At 40.0% G+C, this 15,021-nt stretch overlaps 1 protein-coding gene across 1 annotated transcript in view; it reads right to left on the reverse strand.

Moving 5' to 3' along the window:
* Positions 1-3,768: 3,768 nt before the first annotated feature.
* LOC137177219 (transmembrane protein 47-like) overlaps positions 3,769-15,021 on the reverse strand; it is a 29,395-nt gene continuing 18,142 nt past the window's right edge. The window contains exon 3 of the mRNA XM_067583389.1: positions 3,769-10,947. Coding sequence (XP_067439490.1) covers positions 10,769-10,947 — 179 coding nt within the window. The 3' untranslated portion in view covers positions 3,769-10,768. The remainder of the gene's footprint in view (positions 10,948-15,021) is intronic.

Here is a 15,021-nt window from a genome sequence, read left to right on the forward strand (position 1 = left end):
TACAATTAACTTTCGTGAACTGAAAACACACTGTTTATTAAGAGCATGGATGTATTATAAGAGCTGGATACCGGACTAAAAATGGCGCCCACTTAGTCCTATAGGAATTGCTCGCCTGGCGCATACGCCAAAAAAAGTTTCTAGGTTTGGGTTTGCTTCCGCGTTGTGCGGCCCACTGAATGTGCGCAGTAGTGTTTCCCCCGTTGGCCCCGCCCACGAGCTCCCGCTCGGCCAATAGACTTTACATTGTGATGACGTCACTGATTTTTAAATCGCTTCTCTCGGCTCGAGGAAAGTTTTACAAACATAAAACCTCCATGGATCAAAAGTTCATAATAAAAAGAGTCATAATTGACGTTGTTTGCAGTTCGAGGGGTCCTGTCAAAAGTTTTACAGGCGTCCCTTTTACAATGGAGGTCTATGGGGAAAATCCTTTTTGGGCCGCGGAGGGATTTTGCGCTACAATACCGCGAGTGGCCACTGGGAGATAATGGCTGCAAGGCTGAGCGACGGTGGCGCCCTATCCAGTTCTTATTATACATCCATGTTATACATACATGATTAAGAGCAGCTACGCCTACACTCTGTTACGTACTCAACGTTGTCACTGTGGTAGCGACTTGTCAATCACAAGGTAGCCACGCCCTAAAGCATATGCTTTATCGTCTATTTTTCTCTAAATGGAACCATCATTTACAAGATGAACATCCTGATGTATTGAAGAAGAGTTGAAATTGTTTAATTTTTCGAATTTTGCAATTTTTCTACATTTTTATGCTGCTCAGAGATCCTCCTTTTCAATTATGAACACAAGAGTATGCATAGGTGATGTTTTTGAGTATATTGTAAATCTCCCTCCACTCAAAAATGTATTCTTTTTCTTGGTACTAAAGTTGAATGTTTGAGCTTCTGTGTGCAGAAAGATGTATGTGCAGAGTTTGTTTTCACATTCATCTGCTGGGGACAGACAGTTTCTCTGAGCTCATTTAAAATCTGATTTTAAGGGGCGGGCCTACAAGCATGATTTGTGACATCACAACCAGTTTGGAAGCCAATCCGGGTCCAGTATTCAATTTACACAAGTGTGATGTGGAAACTTGAAGCCTCCAGTGCACAAACACTGGGAATGGACTGAACAGTGAAGTAGGAGACATCTTGTGTATTTAAATGAAATATATTTACATATTCATAGATTCTGGAATTTTTAATGACAGAGAAAGAGTGAGAGTGAGAGAGACACCAATTCAAAGTGGTAATTACATATATTTTTTGTGGAAAAACCATATGAGACACACATTATTATTTCAAGCAGAGTATTTTTATGTCTTAATACATGTTTGGAGGGGATATTTAATTTTGTCATTTTTCTCGAACACACTGCACACTCAAAACCTACTGAGAAATAGTGTGTGCTATATATTTAGAGGACATACTAGATCAGTGGCTGTAGGTAGTCATGGCACAATGTGGACAGCAGGGGGCAGTATCAGCACAGGTTATAGAGTACAGTATGCCTCTCTACTGTAAACTAGGCCAGTGAGTCTTGGAAAGATGTCTTCTGAAGACTTCTCCCCCCCAAGGCTGAGTAAACAACAAATGATTCTAGAAAAACCAAATGTTGCATGAGAGGTATGAATTATCCAGTGTAGTATTGTATGTCATTGTCAGATCATTCAGACGCCCCCTGATGTGTGTATCTGGTTGAGGCTAAATGGCACAGATGTTGAGTGTGGCAGTCATTAGGTGTACTCACTGTGATGATGAGAGCTAATCCAGGCTGACGAGGCGTGCTGCTCCTTAACCATCCTCCAACTCTCCTGGAGCTTTTTGGCAACAGTGGGGTGGCAGAGAAATCATTTCACTGCTGGAGCCAGAGTTTCTGATTTACAGCATCAGCTGTTGTATAAAATTACCTCTTACACTACTCAATTGTGCTGTATCTGCTTTTTGTGTGAATGAGCAATGAAGGCAGGTGAGAAAGTCAATGTTTGAACTTCGATTTTATACCAATCAGCAGTCAAAAAACTTTTGTTTCAAGAACTCAGCTGCTTCAGTGCTAAACTAATTGTCAAGTGACAAGAGCAATACATTTTACCCCTCTATGAAATTACACACTCCTGGAAAAAGGATTTTGCTTCGCAGAACTGATGCATTGAAACCAACACTGTTATGTAACTTCATGAGCTCTTCTCCCTTGCAGAGATCTTGATGTTCTCTGCAGTGAAGCACGCCTGCACAGTGGCAATCATAACCCACTTGACTTGAAACAACATTGTCTTGTCTTGTCATTCACAAGCTGCTTATAGTCGCCTTCTCAGTCATATATAAAAATTTAAAAAATCCAGGCTTCAGTGGGGCTAAATGCTGATATAAAATAAATGAATGAATAAATAAATAAGTGGTTGCTGGGGTTTTTTTGTGCTGGAGACAGTAACTGTTGTTTTGGTCAAGTGTTTGCTCTGACTCTGTGAAGCTTCGCCTGTGGGTAGTTTGCAACACAACTCCTAATTGGCAGGAGAAGTGTTTGTTAAGAAGCAGCCTTGAGAGTAAACTAGTCAAAAACCGGCAACAGATATAATCTGTGATTGCTGTTCAGTCAGATAATGAAGGAAAACTAGCCCTATTCCATGAGGAATCTGAGTTCCTTGAAATTAACCTTTGATATATTAATACATGTTAATGTTTTATTCACGTTAACTTCCAGAGCATTCAGGGCAATACCTACCACTGAGAACAATAAGGTCTCAAATTTAAGCCTAAACTAGTTAGTTAGTTAGTCACATTTATTTATTCAGGAAGTCTCATTTAGAACAAGATGTCCTTTGCAAGAGATTACAACAGTGCAGGCAGTCATCACAAACACACACACTTATTAAAACAGTCACAGATATTATTATAAATGTCAACATGACCTCTGTTCCAGTGTCATGGTTATTCACTTTGAACTCAGCAACCCTCTGAAAATCTTGTTGTTTATTTACCTCCAGTGGTTTAACTGCTCACCTTGCTGCAGTGATGTATATGTGTACTTCATGGTGTGCCAGTACACTGTGACATCACTGCTGGCTGTGGTTACAGGTGCAACAGAGACACCACACCCATCAGTGACAATCTGCTAACATAAATTAAAGTATTTAATATGTATCAGCTAGATTTCCATTGTTGTGAAATTCAATGTTGGTTTAGAACAAGCTTTAAATTATTAAATCAAAACTGACAGTAACCTGGTAAAGCCCCAGGTCTCGGTACAGCCGGTATCGTCATCATAAAAATGGACACTGCAACTAAAGGCATATACACAGCATTTACACCTCAACATTCATCCACAATTGAAATAACATATTAAAGAAGAATACCCAGTATTTGAACCAAATATGCTACCACAATATTATAAGTCTTGGTTACTCCCTTGGATGCACTCAATTAATTTTACTTGGTAACACTATAGCATTTCTAAGCAATAATACATGGTTTATAACACACTATAAAGTAGTTATAAGAAGATATACGGACTTATGTACAGTATTGGTGAACAATTATACTGTATACTGCTTATGCTAAATAGGGAGACTTAAAGTAAAGTGTTGTCTTTTACCTTAGTGACAGTGCTGTCCCCTTTTCTTATATTGTGCTGAATTTAGCCAATAACATCTGTGCTTCCATAAGATAACACTCCAAGTGAAATACGCATCATGGTAATCATATTGCAGAGCTGAATACAGACAAAAAAAAAGAGAGAAAACGTGACAACAGAGTGAGACGGAGACATTCTGTTCAGTGCTTTAATGTGCCAACGTACAAAGAGATAAATGCTGATTACTTATATCTCTACAATGGCATCTAAAACATGCCAACACACACATGCGCACACACACACACACACACTTTCTCTGTCAAACACACTTTCTCTGTCAAACACACTTCCGCTGTCACTCATTCACGCACACACAGACACAGACACACACACACACACACACACACACACACACACACATACATACACACGTCCTAAATCCCTATGCACATCATTAGACAGTGTTTCTCTCCAGCCTACTGGGAGATGATGCATAAAACAGAGTTGTCTCTGTTTGCGAGCCTCTACTTTTCATCAGTAAATTAATAACCAAACAAATGCTAATAACTATGAGTCAGACCTGGGTGAAAACATACATGAAACCAGCACGGATCACAAATAACAGGAATACCTTATTAAAAGGAAGTAGTGTTTTGAAGCATGTGACATATTTAAGTCGCATTTGGTTTAGTCGCCAAGCTCGTGTAGTTCCCCGTAGAAATTACACCAAGGGGCTTAACGCAAACACAAATAATCTTATTTACCCAGAACCACACTGAAATGCTTCATTAAAAATCAAAGCATGTAGGTCATTTTTGAAACTGGTGCAAACATATTTACATTGTCATTTAGAATCAGAGGCTCATAATTAAAAGTGACGTGACATTGATTTCAGCTCCCAATTAAGAAATCAAAAACATGCAGCAAATTTAACAGCATCTGCTCGCTCCTGAAGGCAGCCGTCAAGAGAAGTTACGGTGTGTTTGTTTGCTGCGCTGTAAAATTAAAAATGTAGTTTTTGTCACTTTGAATTTTGGATAAAAGATGTACCAATAACAGAAGCTTCACAATGTTTAACTACATGATGAAATAAAGCAGTAAGTCTTTGATATGAAACTCTGGCAGAGGATTTATCTCCTGTAGAGTGTTTATGTGTCTGGCAGGGTGCTGTAATACCAAAACTAGCACTTTAAATCAAGAGCACTCTCAGTACGTTAAATATTTTAGATGGGATTCAGAGTTGCTGCTCACACAAGAACCAATGTTTGTTTTTGAAATTGAGAGTGTTAATTGTTATTTTAATCCTTCCATTGATATGGATTGTGATATTTGAAGTTATTCCTGTATATTTTTACCCAGGTCTGTTACAGTGTCAGTGCCTAAGGCTCCTCTACACCACCAAAGCACAGAGACGTTTCTAGGTAGCAAAAACACCCTCACTAAGCTTTGATCATACAGTATTAAATACAGTAGCGGCCATATCAAACATCGTACTGGTTGTAATGATCTCTATTACAGCGCTTCTTCATTGCGTCAGGACTTGGTGTGACGACACGCCGAGACAGGTGACACAAAGTGCTTTGTCCATGACCTGACAGAAAAATCTGATGACTCACTCTGAGGTCTCAGCACAGCCCAAACACTGATTAACTGGAGCTCCACCGATGAATGATGCGAAGCTGTGACATCTTTCAACTGTTAAAAGACTGAAGAGGAGGGTCACATGCTGAAATGCACCCGCTGACCCATATAGGTGGTATGACTAATGGAATAATGGCTGTAACAGTGAGTGCGGTTTCTGTTTTTCTAAATAAAAAGGTGGCTAAACTGTGACATCCAGTCACTACAAGTAAAAAAATCCACATAAAAGCAATTAATCTTTTGTCCCTACCTTTATATATCATCCATCAGTTTGATACTATTCACTAGAATATACAGTGTGAATTTACAACATAATACATTTAATTTGTATCGCACTTTTCATTCATAGTGAAACTCAAAGTGCTACAGTATTAATAACATAGAGCACACAACATAAAGAAAATAGTAATAAGAGTTAAGATGGAAAAGCCTTCTTGAATAGAAAGCTTTTAGGCCTTTTTAAGAGTCTGGGGTCTGTGCTGCCCTCAGATGGTTAGGAAGGCTGTTCCACAAGTTTGGTGCAGTAGAGCAGAAGGCTCCGTCCCCCATGGTGCAGAGCTTGGTACTGGGGGCCTGGAGGAGCAAGCTGCTGGCAGATCTGAGGGTGTGGGTGGAGGTTTGTGTTGTGATCAGTTCCTGTAGGTAGGGAGCCGCATGTCCGTTGATGGATTTGTATGTGAGAAGCAGGACTCAATCCTGAAGGAGACAGGGAGCCAGTGCAATGAAAACAATTGGTGTTTTATGTTTGTGTTTTTGCACTGTCATCAGGATCCTGGCAGCTCTGTTCTGAATGTACTGGAGCTTCTGGATGCTCCTGCCAGGGATCTCTGTGAAGAGCACATCGCAGTAGTCCAGTCTGGAGGAGATAAAGGCATGGACAAGTTTCTCTACATCTGACAGGGTTAGAGAGACATGAGGTTTATGTGAGAAATAGAATGAAATTAAGTAGCTTCACTCTCCACCACATCCTGCCCACAAGTTTATTCTCCAGTTGATGCTTTACATTACAGCCCGCAAATTACAGTGTAAATATATTGCACATAAAGGATAACAATGAAATACATAGCAGGTACCCGTGGTAGCTACAAGGACATAAAAGCAGGGGATAGGAATAGAAAAAATTACCCAATACAGATTAAACTATTACAGGAAACAGACAGGGTTATCCTTTATGTCCTTTTACAAAGGAGCCAAACCACATGTGGCACTTGGTATTATTTACCTGTTTTTGGTCTTAGTACACACTCAATAAGTTATCTATTCCTTATTTTCCCCCATGCAACATTTCCAATTTTCCTAATGCTTTTATGGTCATGAGATGGGCGTGTCCATGCATGTCCAGAGCTGTGATTGGTCCACTGTGGGAGTGTGTGTGCTTGTGTGTGTCCCAAAGTTGAGTGAAAACTAAAATGTGCTAGCGAAAGATAAATAGTAGGGTAAAATAAATTACATTTTAATTTATTTAACCAACTGATTAGAAGTTGAAGAAAAAGTATAACGCTTATATAATTATAAAAGTATAATTTCTTTTTTAATTATTCATAGTTGTATTCAGTTGTATTGTTGACTTGTCTGATAACCTTTAACTGCCTTTTATTGATTTCAGGACTCAGGCTTAGTCGAATGTTTTGTTCCCTAGCAAAAATAAATTTAATTATACATACAGACATATTTAAAAACATTTTACAATGTACTTTCCAAAAGTAGAATATAAAAATAAATGATACCATAACTAATTTCAGTACAATACTAGCACTGTTACACTGTTTTCCCAATTTTTCCTTCCTTGTTACCATCTAATTGTCCTTTTGCCTTTTTCTCTTGCACTTACATATTAATCCCAGCACAGGTACCCATTAAGCATTCTATTGATACCCAATATATACTAAATAATCACACTGTAATTAGCGGGCTGTAATCTAAAGTGTTACCGCTTCTTCTTCTGTTCGCATCAGCTCTTTTAGAAGCCATGGTGTTGTAGTGACAGGCAGTGCTGCCAAAAACAAACAATACCTCTCCTCATCAACAGCAGAGGAAATGATTTTGTCTGTGGTAAACATCACCGTCTCAGTTAATATAAAATAAATGGACTTGTGCCAGCTGCATGAGCCGTGTCTCGGCTGCACACTTTTACATTTGTTAAGGTGGCGAGGGAGGTAGCCTGGATCCTATTTTTGGGTGATGGTTCCTTGACAGCTTCACGGTAAATATGTGACAATAGAGAGCAGACAGACAAGATGCCGCCTGTATCTCCAAAATGTCAGCCAGGGAATGCTTATTTTACATTCAACTCCCTGTGCACTTTTGAAATGAACAGAATGTGCTTTGAATGGAGTATGGAGGTCATAGGGTTAGGAAACTAATTCAGCACACAGGAGAACATAAATTTACACTTGAGGTGAGAGAAGACATAAATAGGTTTTTTGCACAATGGCAGCAAAGAAAAAAAAATGCTTTATCACCTGCAGAATTTAAAATCAGTGTAGAAGTTACAATATTTGCTTCTCTATCCCTCCATCTTTCCACTCAGAAATTGCACTGGATCCATGGCTACCACCCAAACAAGCGGATAAGAGCCAAACCCTGAGGGCAGGGGAAACAGTGGAAACTAGATAAATACTGTTCCAATTCAAATCAGCCTGTTGGGACATGAAAGCAGCAATTATCACATGAGCTTTCTGTAAGGTGGTGATGCTTTTATGTAAAATACAATCCTAATTTTTCTGTTGAGATGGGTCCCAGCATCCATTAATACTGGCATTTGATACTGGCTGATATCAGCATTTGCTTTTCTTGTGCCAACAGATGCAGGCTTGTTTTCCACCCAAACCAACACACACTGGCTGATCCCTGACATTTACTTCAGACAAGGAGACAGCAGTTTAGTGTTAATGAAACGTGGCCTGAACTTATCAGATACGTTCTGATGCGGTTTATAAATAGGTCACTTCAGTGGCTATGTTTACATGCATATACTGATGCATCCATTCCTCATACAGGGAGTTATGCAATGGTCTGACTGTGTCCTCTGCAGTAATCCTGTTAATATGAGTAAACATATGTCTTTTAGCAAAACATGTAATGTATACTCAAATACCAAATTACTCCTAAATTCAGAGACTGTGTCCAAAGTTACTCCTTCATTTACTCATTTTCAACAAAATAAACACTCAGCAGGATGCTCTATTGGTAAATTAAGATTTTTACACTTGTCAAGTATTGTATTTATTAATAAAAGTTGATCATGCAGTCATCTGAGTTGCCTTGAATTGTTACTGTGTGCCCATAATGAGCAGAAGTGAGTAATATTGGTAGGTTTTTGCCCTGAGTTTTGCCTCTCAGGCTCCATACAGGCTGCCCACACCCTCTGAACAAACCTATCGCCAGGAAATCACATGATGTTAGACAATTCAGTGCCAACGTTTTTAAAATTCTCACTTTTAACAATCTGGACATGGAAACTACAGTCCGGTTAAGTTTAGGCTTAGGAAACTATAACACTGAGTTAAGGCCAAAGAAAGATTAATTAACAGTAAATAACAAAGCAAAGTCTGTAACAGGATGCAAACTCCATTCTCCTACAAGAAAGTCAGTCTCATTACACACCCAGTCACCACCCCAACCCTCACTACATAAAGGGCCACACTACTTGTTTCATTGACACTGAAAGAAAGCACTGGATGTAAATCATCGGTGCAGAATTGTCCAATATGGACATAATTCCTGGTAACACTGGGCTGCTCTGATTGATGGAATCTGTTAGGGATGTACACAGCCTTAGAGGAAAATCTACAGACAGTACTCAGGGTTAAAAAAAGTCACTTCTTCTGCATGTGTTTGGGATAAAAAAAAAATCGAATCTTTAATTTAATTAGCTACATCGATCAACATAATGCAGTAAACTCCTTTTAGTAAAGATGCTTAACATTATCTATCATATCATGACATATATCCGGTCTCGATCAATGAAACTGCACGCGATTTTAAAGTGGTAGTGCATTAATTATACATCAATTTACACAGTAATCTTTGGTGAACTCCCATAATAATGGAAAGAACCATAACCAAATTCATCATAATGCGTTTGTTAGATTGACATCTATTTTTATGAAAAATAAGTCAGAATCTTGACTTCATAAAGCCTTCCTCCCAGCCCACACACTGACACCACTCTTAAACCCTTGAATATAGAGCACTACAGCCAGCAGCAAATAGGGAATGATTTTGGACACAGCTCTGAACTGCTGCTGCCACCATCTTCACTAAAAGCCACACTTCCCTTCCACCTCGATCTGAGCTGGGCACTTGGAGAATTTAAATAGAGTTTATGAAATGAGACAAAGGTGAATGCGTGCCCTAAGGGGTGTCTAGTCGAGTCACAGTACTCCGTATTTGCTCCTGTCATTGTACTTACTTCACCTGAACGCATAATCATATTATTACATTCAGAGCAGAGATCCTAGTTTACTTGGGCTACTGTTATACATGTAAACATGGCCACTGAGAGACTCTGTCTGGGATACTGATGTAGTGTGTATAGCGGACACTCCCACACAGAAAACAGGATGCAGAGGAGCTGGACCAGACAAGGAAGGATGCTCCAAACACCACATTGCAGAGAAACTCGTATCTATTGGGAATCGAAATTTAGCAGACCCTTGGAGGCAGCTGAGCACAGTCCCGTCTCACACCTCCAACCATGGCTAATCAATCATGACAGCTGCATGTGCACACCCTGCGGGTTGCTGCGGTAACAGACAAGTGGGTCGATAACAGAATATCGACTCCCCTTACCGCCCCCAAGAGGGATCTATCTGTCTTATGAAAAGTTATGAAGTGCAACTGTAGCATCTGATCCTCTTCCATGTCTTTGTGAAAGTTTAAGAGCTTCAGAGGACTCTGAAAAACAAAATCCAACAACTCCTAACAAAGCAAAGATGATGATGATGATGCACTTCACATGTCAGCGGAGCAGGAGACTGGATTTTCAGAGAATATGTATGTCCAGCCCGGGGATTTGATGTTTACAGGGGAAGGTACGCGTGCCTTTGCATGTGCACACAAGCGTAAATGTGCGGTAAAAGCCTCCCAGTCTGACATCCAGTTTCTTGATAAGTGAGTCAGTAAGTTGGGTTGTCATTGGTGACATAATAATAGTAGTTCAAACGGAGGTGGCGGCGTCACTGTAAACCTCCATCCTTTGTTTCTGCAGGGTTGCCAGTTCTCCCAGGAGTGTCACAAGTCCTGGAAATAAACCCTTCCCCACCCGCTCCCACCCCTCCCCAGGATGGACCCAGTGACATTACAGCTATCAGGTCACAAACCCACCAGCCTCAGCGCTCTCTCTCCTGTAGACTGAGGCAAGAAAAGAAATCTGACCGCCAGCTTCATTCTCTGGGGATGAAGCTTGTGTTATTGGCTCAAATCCAGTGTACAGTATTCCTGACAGTTCTTGGGAAATGAGTCGTTAATATACAACCCCCTCCAACCCCCTCCTCACCCTCTGAATACCTCTCCCACCGCGTGGCTGTAGGTTTCGAGCTTGAATTGGAGCTAGTAGTACTCCTCGTAGTTCTTGGGGTTGAGGCAGTAGAGGATTCCCCCGCCGAAGGAGAAGATGGTCCCCCCCCAGGCCAGGCCGTAGCCCCAGTTGAACTCGTGGTAGATCCTTAGGTTGATGCTCTCAATGAACTTGATGGGGTAGAGGACCAAGCTGCAGGCCTGGAGGACAACTGGAAGAGACATCCAGACAGTAACTAAGCAGTTAGTAGCTTTTCTTAAAACAACAGCTAAAGAAAAACTTTAATTTCTATAGATGGGTTTCCGAGTGACATTGTGTGATGTGCACGCCTGAGCCAGTGGGGGTGGAAAACAAGCCCAAGAGGATTCACATGAGACATTTTTGTGCCATAAACGGCACAAATTGCAAAAGTAACAGATGGAAAATGTTCAATATCATAAGGAGGAAACCTCCCTTTCAGATGAGTGCATAATTAGCTATTAGCATCGAGTGATTTTAATAAGGTGATGGATAGTTTTGCACATAAATGGGTGAAAAAGAAACGTTTTAAGATAAGAGAGCTCGCATAGTTATTGCATGTTAATGGCTGTTTTAATGATGTTTGTCAAGCTCTATGATCAATGCTTTAGTGATCAGTTTGAAGTGTGTGTGACTTGGTGAGAGCTCATAGAGGTGGAGAGTGAAGCTTTACTGTGCACGCTTCTAATATCAATTTCCACACTAAACATAAGTTATCACACATACCATATATCTAGTGTCTTTGGTGTATTTTTATGGCAGACAGCAGGAATTTTATGTATGCTAATTAATGATGTGAGAGGGAACATCTGTCCTCTTTAACCCACACTGCCTATTGATGGTCTGGCACACTCAATGGTCAATTCTCATTATATGCAAGAGCTAACTTTGTGTAGTCTGGGTTAGCATGGTTACTGTTATTAGCCACCTTTTAGCCAACAGATGTCTATCACCTTGTGGCGTGCAGTGAAAACACTTTGAAAAACTTTTCCAGAATTGCTATATTTAGTCACGGTGGGGTCTGTCAGTCGGTCCACGACTTTGTTCAAGGCTGAAAGGAGGATGAATCCTACTGACTGTGATGATCTCTCGACTTTTCCTCCAGCGCCTCCAGCAGGTTGATAGTTTTGGTTTTTAGTGAAATGTCTTGAGCATATTAGCATGCTGATGCTAGCATCTAGCACAAAACACCACTGTGTAAGCTCACAGAAACACTCTCTTACTCTCAGTCTTGTTTCTAAATAGTGAAAATGACGTTATGGCAATGTGCTTTCTAAAACCCATTTATAGTCACCATAGAAACTAGAGTGTGTGGATCTTGCAGGAGGTGAAAATTGGATGATGAGGAAGTGAGGTTAAAAAAAAAAAAGAAATAATTTTAAATATTCAACTCAGTATCTATATTTAGTATAGCTATTAAAACAAAATGCCTGCCCGGGAGCCAGTTGGAAGAGTCAGAGGGGTTATAAATGTTGAAAATATTTATGTACTTGGTAATTTTTTTATGCTAAAACAACAGCTGTACAATAGTACAAATATGTGAGTGAACATGGAGGAAAGATGTTTGTACTCAAAGCTTCAAAATGCTATATTACTCACTAGGGGGGGTCTGAACAAACTTCCTCTGGTGTAAAATAGGTCTGCTGTAAATTTTAATGAGTTTGGGTTCATGGGTTTACTCACACTGACTTTTTTCTTTTAAATGTTTTAGTAGTCACGTACACACCAGTTTAGAAATAACAGAAAAATAGCAGAAATTAGCATCGACTGGGTCGAGAAGAGAGCCGCATGCCTGGAGGGGGTGTCATTTAGCTCTGTTTAGTTCATTTAGCACATTTTAGGAAAACAAAATAAATTAAAGCTGCAAGCAGTGATGAACAGGCCCTCACACCTCGCACGTGTTGGAGGGAGCGGTTGCCATGGTATCACTAATGGAGGTCGACTGACACGGCTCTGAATTGTCAGGGTTATCGGACACTGTGTGAATGGGTAAAATGTTATTTCCTATGTGCAGCATATGGCGCTGGAGATGACATATAGGAAACTGTGTATACATTTGATGAACTACGTGTCATTTAAGGCTTCACTTCCTGTTGCCTGTAGGTGATGTTTCACAAATGAGTTGTTAATACAGAAAAAAGCTTTGCAATTTGGCATCTTGAAGGTCTTGAGCTTTCGCTGACCAAATTTGAGGTGGACCTGTTGAATCCTCTAGGAGGAGTTTCAAAAAGTTCCTTACCTGTACATTGCCTAAAATGGCATGTTGTCCCATGACTTATGACATCAACATTGGGCATCGATTATTCCTTCACAATTTAGTGTCACATTAGTCTGAGGCTTATACCAATCCAATTTCAAATTAATCCTATAAACCCTCCAGGAGGAGTTTGAAAAAGTTTGCATAAAATACAAGAAAAATGCACAAAATACAAAATGGCTGACTTCCGGTTGGGCGGAGCTAATAAAAATGTGCCAACGTGCGAGCCAATTTTGGTGAATATTAGAGTAAATTCAACCCGACTATGGCCTGCCACAAATTAGGGGGTGTTATGGACCACACTAACTGAAATATTTACTGGTTTGAACATGGGTGAAAAGTTTCATGAGTTTTTGTGTATCTTAAAGGCCTCAAACGTGTTTGTAAAATGAACATTTTTTTTAGAAATGATAAGAGCAATGATCCCACTGAATCTCATGAAAATCAAACAACTTCATCCCTACATGGCCCTCCATTTGGGGGCGCCACGGAGAACTAGCCACACCTGAGCCCAATCACTACAGAACTTTGCAATTTTCGTGAGTTTTCAAACATCCCAAGCCCCTCAGAAATGCAATGGCAATAACCTCTACAAAAACAATGGGTTCCTCACACTTTCAGTGCCAGGGACTGTTGGACCCCTGGCACTTTTGTGCTTGGGCCCTAATAAAACTTGATCAGGCAAGAGGGAAGGAGAGAGGATGGTGGTGTAGAAAAGGAGGAAAGAGGAGAGAGAATAGAATGGAGTGATGGAAGAAATGGAATGAGACAGAGGAGAAGGATCAGAGCTGGACTAAAGGGTCAAAGGAAGCTGGGTGAGTTTAGGGAGGGATGGAGGGATGAGGAGAGGTAAAAGGAGGGCAGGGGGAGGAAGGTGGGGTGGGCAGAGAGATAGATGTTTTAAAAAGGAGGGGGGAGAGATGGATGGCAGTAGAACAAAGGAGAACACATCAATCGTTATTTCTTCAAAGGGAATTCATCTTGCGGGAAAAACAAGGTCTGGCACTTTCCTGAACAAAAAAAAAAACAAAAAAAAAACACGGAATGTATAATATTCAAAAACACGCAAATATTAACACAGATGGTGTGAAAAACAAGCCTTAAAGAGGTAGTTGGTTGTTAAGAAGTGTGTATGTGATCTACCATTCACTGAGGGTCCCTTTATAGTCCACCCCAAACACCCTCCCTCTGTGCTCGGCTTTTAACAGAGGTTGTTTGTGTCCCATCACGTGAAAACAAGTATATTCTGACAGATAGTGTTTTTTTGTTTATTTGTATGATGAGTATTCATAGATTACTGATCTGTTTTTTGTGTGTGAAGTGATATGATTTAATGAGTATATGGGCGCAGTTTGTTCGGGTTCAAGTTCATGGTGTTAAAAATGACAAACAACATAATCCAGTTCTATCAACATGTTCCAGTTTCTTTATGGTAGGATGTGCCTTGTAAAAACATGGTTATCATGTTTTTTTCAGAATGTTTTCAGACCTTTTAATGTGCACTGCTAATATTTTAAAGTCACTATATGTAGAGTTTTTATGTAATTATGGCATCTTTCAAATTATTCTGATGGCATATGTTTTTGTTTGTAGAAAAGTGAGTCAACTGTTCCCCTAAAAAAGACCTTCACTCCCCTGGTCTTGAACAACAGACAAATGTGTGTATACAGGCTGTGGTTTTAATTATGTGGACCAAAAAAAAAGACTAAAAAAGGACTTAAAAAAGACTATAAGGACTAAAATGTAAAGGTGAGGCTGATGATAACGTCATTAGTTTTGTATATTTGATCAGAAACCAAGATATTTGGAAAAAAGGAACAAGCCAGTGTACATAAAAACTTACAAAAGAGACGTTGAATACAACTCACACAGAATGAAACATCCAATCAGCAAGCTAAAAGACCAACTCGACAGTGTTTCATTGCCCTCTCTGGTTGAAAGTTTCAAGACCTCTGTTCACTGCCAGCATCACTGAGAGGTGAGGTCTGAAGTGTTCTCTGTTGCTCCTGT

This window comes from Thunnus thynnus, chromosome 24, assembly GCF_963924715.1.
Source record: "Thunnus thynnus chromosome 24, fThuThy2.1, whole genome shotgun sequence".
Taxonomy (NCBI): Eukaryota; Metazoa; Chordata; class Actinopteri; order Scombriformes; family Scombridae; genus Thunnus; species Thunnus thynnus.